General features: G+C 47.6%; 1 protein-coding gene across 1 annotated transcript in view; it reads right to left on the reverse strand.

Annotated features, from left to right (window-relative positions):
- The window catches only part of Pdzd4 (PDZ domain containing 4), a 29486-nt gene extending 21580 nt beyond the window's left edge, over positions 1-7906 (reverse strand). The window contains exon 1 of the mRNA XM_059250282.1: positions 7632-7906. Coding sequence (XP_059106265.1) covers positions 7632-7691 — 60 coding nt within the window. The 5' untranslated portion in view covers positions 7692-7906. The remainder of the gene's footprint in view (positions 1-7631) is intronic.
- Between the last annotated feature and the right edge of the window lie 404 nt (positions 7907-8310).

Here is an 8310-nt window from a genome sequence, read left to right on the forward strand (position 1 = left end):
CTGTGGTGAGGTCTTACCATTTATTTGTAAAAACACTGCACTTCCCCACTGATACTAAAGTAACTTGAGGCTTCCACTGAACTTTTCCAAGTTCCTATGTGAAGCCCTCACATCATCAGGAAAGCAACATCAATCCCAGCTTCTGAAAAGGAAATGCAGACTCCGGAAAAAAACAAGCCCCACATCCCACCTCTCACAGCTCTTAATCTGGATTTACATTTGAACAAGGATCTCCCTCTGGTGGGGGTGGAGTCTGGCCTGGGGGGAGGGGTGTAAATCTGGGGCGGAGGAAGTGGTCATGAATTGAGGCGGGGGTGGTGGGGGGTGGGGAGTGGGGGGGTGGAGGGGGGGGGTGGAGGGGGCGGGGGGGGGGGCGGCTGTGGCAATAAAAGACTCTGCCGCAAAAATTCCTTTAGAAACCAGATCAGGCTCCAGCATCTCCCTTCTCTTCCAAAGCTGCAGTGTGGGTAATGCTGGTTCAGAGATGGCTCAGATCACTCTCCCTGCCTTTCCAGAGGCCAGCTGACAGGAAGAAGGAATGCCCTATAAGGTCAATAGCCAACTTCCTGAAACCATGCCCTTTGGGTGTTTGTTCAGTTTTCCCGTGCACAATATAAGCTGCCGGGAGCCAAAGCTCTCACTACCTCCAGCTAACTTGGTAGAGCAAGGGCAAGGTCCATAGTTCCCCATAATCAGAATGATGTTATCTGCTCTACACTGTAGTGAAGATCAGAAAGAATGCATTATGAAAAGGAAGGTATCTTGACACCTGGGCCTGCAACTTCCCAGCCTGTTCCTTCTGTGCATATTATGCCTTTTACTGTTGTCCCTGTCCCTCTCCTAACTCACAAATTTGAGCCCTTTCCTCTGTTTTTTCCTCACTTTTTTCACATTAGAGAAACTCTCAGAATAAGATAAGACAGTCTTTAGTCACTGGATGTTAAACAGGTCCTGTTCTATGTCTCATCGATCAACTGAATGGGCTGCAGCAACAATGACTTACTTCTACCTCTGGTATCCCAGGGAATCTAATGCTGACCATGAAGGAGATACATTCAAGCTGCTTCTATCAGCTTATCTATAGACAAGTGCTCTTTCACTATTAACAAGTGGGGAAATTGAGGCACACAGCCACCCACAGACTTGCCCACAGGTAAGGGTTGGGGGCAGAACTACTCTTACCTACTACCACATCAACCTGATGGAGGAAAATAAAAGAACTAGACCACGGAGATACCCCACATGTCACAGGGCTGAAAAGAAACACATTTACTGTGGGATGTACATGTGTAAACATAATGTTCTGAGTTTTGATTAGCATGTGTTTGGAATGTGAAGTGAAACAGGTTTTATATATTATGTCTACATACCTGCAAAACTATTGTAACAGAGACAGTGGTGATTGGTGTTATACCCAAGGGTCTGGATACTCCTACTACACTGACCATCCCTGCAACTGCTAATGTTTCTGTCACAATTTATTTCAATGGAACAGACAGCCCTCAGAACTCAGAGGTAAAGAGGGATGCAGTTCAGTGGTAGAGCATTTGCCTAGCATATACAAAAGACCCTAGATTCAGTACCCAGAACCACATAATATAATAATTTGCTCTTTGACACCAAAGGCTGAGGTGTGAGTCTCACCTACACATTTGAAGCAAGCCTGTGCTAGACCTATCTCAAAAAAGGGGAAGGAGGAAATCCAGAGTTCAAGATCATTCTTAACTACAGAGTTCAAGGTCAGCCTGTAACTATAAGAGAAGAGGGGAAGAGAGGGGAGGGAGGAGGAGACCTAAGAGATGATCTGCACCTGCATTTTATCCCAGGAACTTACATGGTAAAAAACTGACTCCTAAAAGTTGTCCTCTGATCTCCACATGTGCAATGTAGCACACATTCATCCTCGCCCATAGTAAGTACAAAAAAAATGTAAAATTAATTTTTATCTTTTTTGTTTTGTTTTGTTTTGTTTTGTTTTGTTTTGTTCCGAGACAGGGTTTCTCTGTGTAGTTTTGGTGCCTGTCCTGGAACTCACTCTATAGACCAGGCTGGCTTCGAACTCACAGAGATCCACCTGGCGCTGCCTCGAGTGCTGGGATTAAGGGCGTGTGCCACCACCTCCTGGTGTAAAATTAATTTTAAAAAGAGAAAATCTTGGACAGTGGTACAAAGCAAGTTGACCATGTATGGAAGATAGCTGTTAAAATTCAGTGGCCTCCTTTCCATTCCCTCTAATGATTTCCCTTCCTCAGAAAAGGATGCAAGGTGGGCAAGCAGATCCAAATCTCTTGAGCTGAGTAGTGGGGGAGGAGTCTCCACCAGATCCAACACCTGAGATGGAGCCTGTCACAGTAGGGACTCAGCAAGCAGGTACTGGAAGAAAACCTTTCAAGATCACCTAAAGGTTTCAGGGAGGTGGTGACAAATGCCTTTAATTCCAACACTCAGGAGGCAGATCTCTGAATTCAAGGCCAGCCAGGGTGGTTACACAGAAGAACCCTGTCTGGGGTGGGGTGAGAGAGGAAGGGGAGCTGGCTATGTATCATAGGCCTGTCCTAAACTCACCCACTTCCTCTTATGTCATAGGTGGGCATAATGCTCCCCAGAAGTAATGAGTGACTTCCAGTGGAGACCTTTGTGGAGGCTGATTTACTAAGCACCAACATGTGCTAGGCAAGCTAGCATGTCAGAGTCATAGAAGGAATGACAAGTTAAGGAAGACCAGGATAACAGGGAAAACAAAGATAGATAAGGTCTATAGAATTTGGGACCTGATTAGCCGGGCGGTGGTGGCGCACGCCTTTAATTCCAGCACTCGGGAGGCAGAGACAGGCGGATCTCTGTGAGTTCAAGGCCAGCCTGGGCTACCAAGTGAGTTCCAGGAAAAGCGCAAAGCTACACAGAGAAACCCTGTCTCGAAAAACCAAAAAAAAAAAAAAAAAAAAAAAAGAATTTGGGACCTGATTAAACACATGAATGACAAGAGGGCCTGCTGGTGACGGATAGAGGTGGCAAGCAGAAGCATCGGGAAAGCCTCTGAGAAGATGCATGCTACTTCCAATTTTCCACTCTTCCTTTCTATGTCAACATGCAGTCATCCTTTTTAATCAAGGAAGGAGGTACATTCCCCTCTTTTTTTCAGAGGGAGTATTTCATAAGCATACTCAACCTGCTTAAGTATGCTAGAAGGGCACAACTGAAATAATAGACATGGGTATGAAGTTCTGACATGCTAAAGGGCCTATAACAGATCTTATCAGTCAAAAAGATAACAAAATCACACAATCATCTCAATAGTGACAGAAAAAGCATTTGACAAAATAATAATCTCCCATTATAAAAATTTGTAACAAACCAGGGACAGAAGGTAACTTCCTCAACCTGCTAAACCCAGGTGGGACCTCAACATTCTTAGCAAATAAAAACAAACTTATTCCTAATCCAGATGCATTTTCTTTTTCTTGCCATCTGTTGTGACCGGAACCTCCACTACACTGTTGAGTAGACGTGGTAAGAGGAGACATCCTTGCCTTGTTCATAATCTGAGAGGGAAAAGTGTTCACTTTTCTATCAATAAGGAGGAGGGTAGCTGTTTTTTTTTTTTTTTTTTTTTTTATTTATTTTTTTTTTTAAAGATTTATTATGTACACAGTGTTCTATCTGCAGGCCAGAAGAGGGCACCAGATCTCATTACAGATGGTTGTGAGCCACCATATGGTTGCTGGGAATTGAACTCAGGACCTCCAGAAGAGCAGCCAGTGCTCTTAACCTCTGAGCCATCTCTCCAGCCCTGCTGTTTTTTTTTTTTAATTGATAATTTATGTGCATGTGGATTTTGCCTGCATGAATGTCTGTGTACCACATGTATTCCTTGATGTTCCCCTGGCCATTAGATTCCCTAGAACTAGGGTTACAGACAGTTGTGAGCCACCATGTGGGTACTAAGAATCAAATGTGCCTCCTCTGGAAGTGCAGCAAGTGCTTTTAATTGCTGAGCCATTTCTCCAGCTCCTGCTCTTATTTATTTATTTAATTTATTATCTATTATTATAATACAGGATCATGTTATGGAGTAGAGGCCTCAAACTCTCTTGATCTTCCTGCCTCAATTTCTCCACTTGTTAAGTAATAGTGAAAGAGCACTTGTCTATAGTGGATAAGCTGATGGAAGCAGCTTGAATGTATCTCCTTCATGGTCAACATTAGGTCCCCTGGGATACCGAAGGTAGAAATAAGTCATTGTTGCTGCAGCCCATTCAGTTGATCGATGAGACATAGAACAGGACCTGTTTAACATCCAGTGACTAAAGACTGTCTTATCTTATTCTGAAATTTAGAAAACAAGTTCAAGCCTGACATAATGACTCATGTACTTGAGAAGCTGAGGCAAGAGAACTGTTAAGTTTAAGCCCAGCCTGCTACATAGTAAGTTCTAGACTAACCTGGGATATAGTTAGGCTGCCTTAAAAAGAAATTCCACTTACAATAACATCAAAAAGAATAAAATAGTTGGGCTGGAGAGATGGCTTATCAGTTAAGAGCACTGGCTGCTCTTGCAGAGGACCCAGGTTCAATTCTCAGCACCCAGGTGGCTCACAAATGTCCATAATGCCAGTTCCAGGGGTCCGTCCAGTCCCACGTGTACTCATGCCCTCTGTGGCCTCTGAGGGAACCAGGCCACCTGATCCATACACAATTAAAAATGATGATGATGATGATGATGATGATGATGATAAATCCTAACATAAATTTAACAAATACAAGCCATATTTGAAATAAAGACCTGGCCCAAATAAACAAGCAATATTCTACAGTCTGAGCTATGGAGTCAATTCCACCCCATCAAAATCCCAGTTTATTTTCAGAAAACAAGTTAATTCAAAATTCACAAGGAAATAAGGGATGCAATAGAGCCAAAACAATCTTTAAAAAGAGATAAAGTTGGAGGACCAACTACTTCCTAACTTCAAAACTTCCCAGAATGCTCCATCATAATAGCATAGAGACAGACACTTCTGCAAAGTGGATATGTAAACGGACAATAAGCACAAGAAAAAAATGCTCTACAGCATTTAGCCAACAGATATGCAAATCATCAAATCCACAATGAGAACTGGGGGTATGGCTCCATGGTGGAGCTCTTGCCTAGCTCCTAACTCTTGGCTCTTGGCTTCCACCCCCAGCAATACATCTGAGCAAACAAAAAAACCCACAAAAGATGCCACTTTATACCCATAAGATAAGAGATCACCAGAAAATTATGTGTTGACAAGCATAAATAAATTGGAACTCTTATACATTGCTGGTGTTAGTGTTAAAGGGTACCATCACCAGGAAGAGATGACTGGGGATTACTATATGGTCAGCAACTCCATTTTTAGGCATTACTCAAAACAATTGAAAGCAGAGATTCAGACATTTGTATACCAGTATTCATTGTAGCATTATCCACACTAGCCAAAAGCACTGAATTGTATTATTTGAAAAGATACATAATACGGCCTGTGAATTTGATGTCAATAAAGCTATGATTTCTTTTAAGTTCTAGTGTCATGGTGAGAGAGTCTCTACCAGCAAGTTGCAGAGGCCATGAGTTAATATGAAGTCACTTTGAAAGAGACAAGGAGAAGGGCACTCAATATGGGGGAAGGCACATGTTTAAGGATCTCAGGATGCAGGAAAGGGATACTGGAAACTGCCAGGGTTTTCAGGACAAAAGTTGCCTTCTGATCTGGTAGGGTCAGGCCTGAAGGAAACTCTCCTTGAGGTCTATAAACATCTCCTTACCTGGGCTACCTAATAGCTTTCACTGCTTTCCATATATTGTTTCTACATTCATTCCTTTTGTTTTTACTTAATTTGAAAGGATAGCTCTGCTTTTAAAAACCATCTGTGTGCCAAGGAGAACCAAGAAAATGAAAGTTTGTGCCCAAATTTTAAAATAGCAAACCCATGGAAGCTGAACACAAAGGATGAAGGTTGCTCTGCAGTGGCCTCCCTTTTAGCCAGCCCTGTAGCTGAGGGCAAGTCCTTTCTGTGAGAGGTGGGGGCTCTCTTTTAAGAAGTCCAGCAGGGACTCTCCTACTGAGGGTCACCTCAGCCTTCCTGCCCATTGAAACCCCAACAGAGGCAGCCCTAGTTCTGAAATACAATGTGTTTCACTGAACCCTTTTGTCGGTTCCAAGCTAGGTCATTTCAGATTCTTAACCCACTAGAAGGGTGGCAACGGACAGGTGAGGGATCCAAATAGTGGGAACAAGAGAGGAGAAACAACAGTGATGAGGCAGGGTTTGGCTGAGGGAATAATTAGGGAGGACATAAAAAGGGAGACCACAGAACCAAGCACAAGAGACTAGAAGCGCCTCCCCCAACGTAGTGCTCCATGCCCACCATCTCTTGCCCATTATTTCCTATTCCTGCTCATGATGAAGGTAAGACCAGAGTAAGAATGATCGGCTCCCCAAGCTACCTCAATACCATCCCACTACTATGACTGACACCATCTCCCCTGCTACTCCTGCGGCTTTCTTGAAGAGTTTCCTCTATTTGTCCAGGAACCTACAGGTTCTCTCTGAGCCAAGACCTCCTGCGCGCACTTGTTCCCTGGTTCTGATCAACAAACTCAGTAGCTGAGGCACAAGTCACTAAACTCACCTGTCTGCACCCACATCTGCTCCTGGTCCTGACACTCTCTGACCTCGACCTCTCTACACTTAGCACTTGTGTGTCTCAGTGAACATCATCCGGGACACATTTCTCTAAACAACTCGCAGGGTGCACACAACAAGTACACACGCGTGGGGCTGGAGAGCCTCCGCGCACACACAGACAGGGCACAGGCACGCATTCACGTAGTTACGCCACGCACAGGCAAGGAAACCCCACTCGTGGCTCAGGGGCTGGGCTCAAGGTGCGAGCGTGCAGCAGGGTGTCTCCTTCCGCCCCGCAGGACTCGCTTGCATCGCCCTCCTTGTCCCCAAGACCCAGCAGGCCAAAGCGGATGCTAATAGGCAGAGCCAGTGCTGGGCACCACCGATCCTGGCGTCACCCACTCATCCCAGATTCCTGAAGCCCAGGAGTCGACAGTCATTACTGGGTCAGACCAGAGAGTTGGGTGCGAGAATGGGTACCCAAACCCAGCTCGGTTGTCGACGTATTTTGAGTCTGGACTGCCAGGACGGGATTCACTCTCTGGCCCGTGAGAACTCTACAGCTTCTTTGGTTCTGGGTCCAAACAGGGGAGCATGTGCGGGGGAACCCAGCCCGTTGCTATGCAACTTCCGTCACGAGCGGGCCACAGAGCGCCTCTCAGTCCTGGGACAGAATCCTAACTTCCCACCCGGGCTGATCTGGACACAGTTCATAGTCCTTATGTACTCGGTTGGGAATACCTGGTGATGTGCCTCGAATACCTATCTCCACCCGGTTCATTCCCTCCATAGCTGGTTCCCACAGGGCGCCAGCACCCAGCAACCCATAATCTGAGGGTGAGATCGACTTCCTACCTTTTCCTCTCCAAGCCCTCTCGCCCTCCCACACCTGCCTCTCCGCCTCCACGTGGCCCTCCCCTGAGGTTTACAGTTTTCCTTGGCCTGGCTGCGCCTCTCGCCCTAGCAGCCCAGGCGCCCTACCTGAAGCATCACTTTGTACTGCTCCTCCGGTTTCTGGACCACGCACATATTACATCCCATGGTGCTGGCCGGCAAGGGAAAGAAGAGGGCGGGAAGAGGAAGGCGTCTTTCACTGGCCAGTGCGTGGGACCACGGGTCCCGGGCTCGGACCCTGGGCCATACCCTACCGCGGGAGGCCGAGCCGCCTAGCGGGGGAGGGAGGCACACCCCCAAGAGGAAGGCAGCTCCACGCCCCTCGACTTAACTCTTTGCTGGCCGAAGCCAGACACAGACATGCTCCCTCGCACCCAGGCAGGGAAAAAAGGGCAGCGGGGGATGGGCAGGCGCGCCGGGCGTTGCCTGGCTACGGCCCCTCAGGAAGCGCGGGAGCACGCCTGGCCTCCGGGGCCGTCAGGGGCCGTGGGCCACGCGCCTCCCCGCCCGTGGGGCCCGCCGCTGCCCCTGCCGTTGCCGCTGCCGTCTCCGGCTCCCGCCCATGGCCGTCAGCCCCGGGAGCCCAGCCTCTGCGCTTGGCACTGTGGCCCGGCCCTCCGACAGAGGGGCGGCCAGGCCCGCGCCAGCTGCAGCCTCGCAGGGTCCCACTTCTCGGGCTCGCGGCGCCCTCTCAGAGCCTGGCCTGCAGCCGGTCGCTGATCTCCAGCTCCTGCCTGGGACGCCGGGAACGCGCGCGCGCCCGCAG

Source organism: Peromyscus eremicus, chromosome X (genome assembly GCF_949786415.1).
Source record: "Peromyscus eremicus chromosome X, PerEre_H2_v1, whole genome shotgun sequence".
NCBI classification, from domain to species: Eukaryota; Metazoa; Chordata; class Mammalia; order Rodentia; family Cricetidae; genus Peromyscus; species Peromyscus eremicus.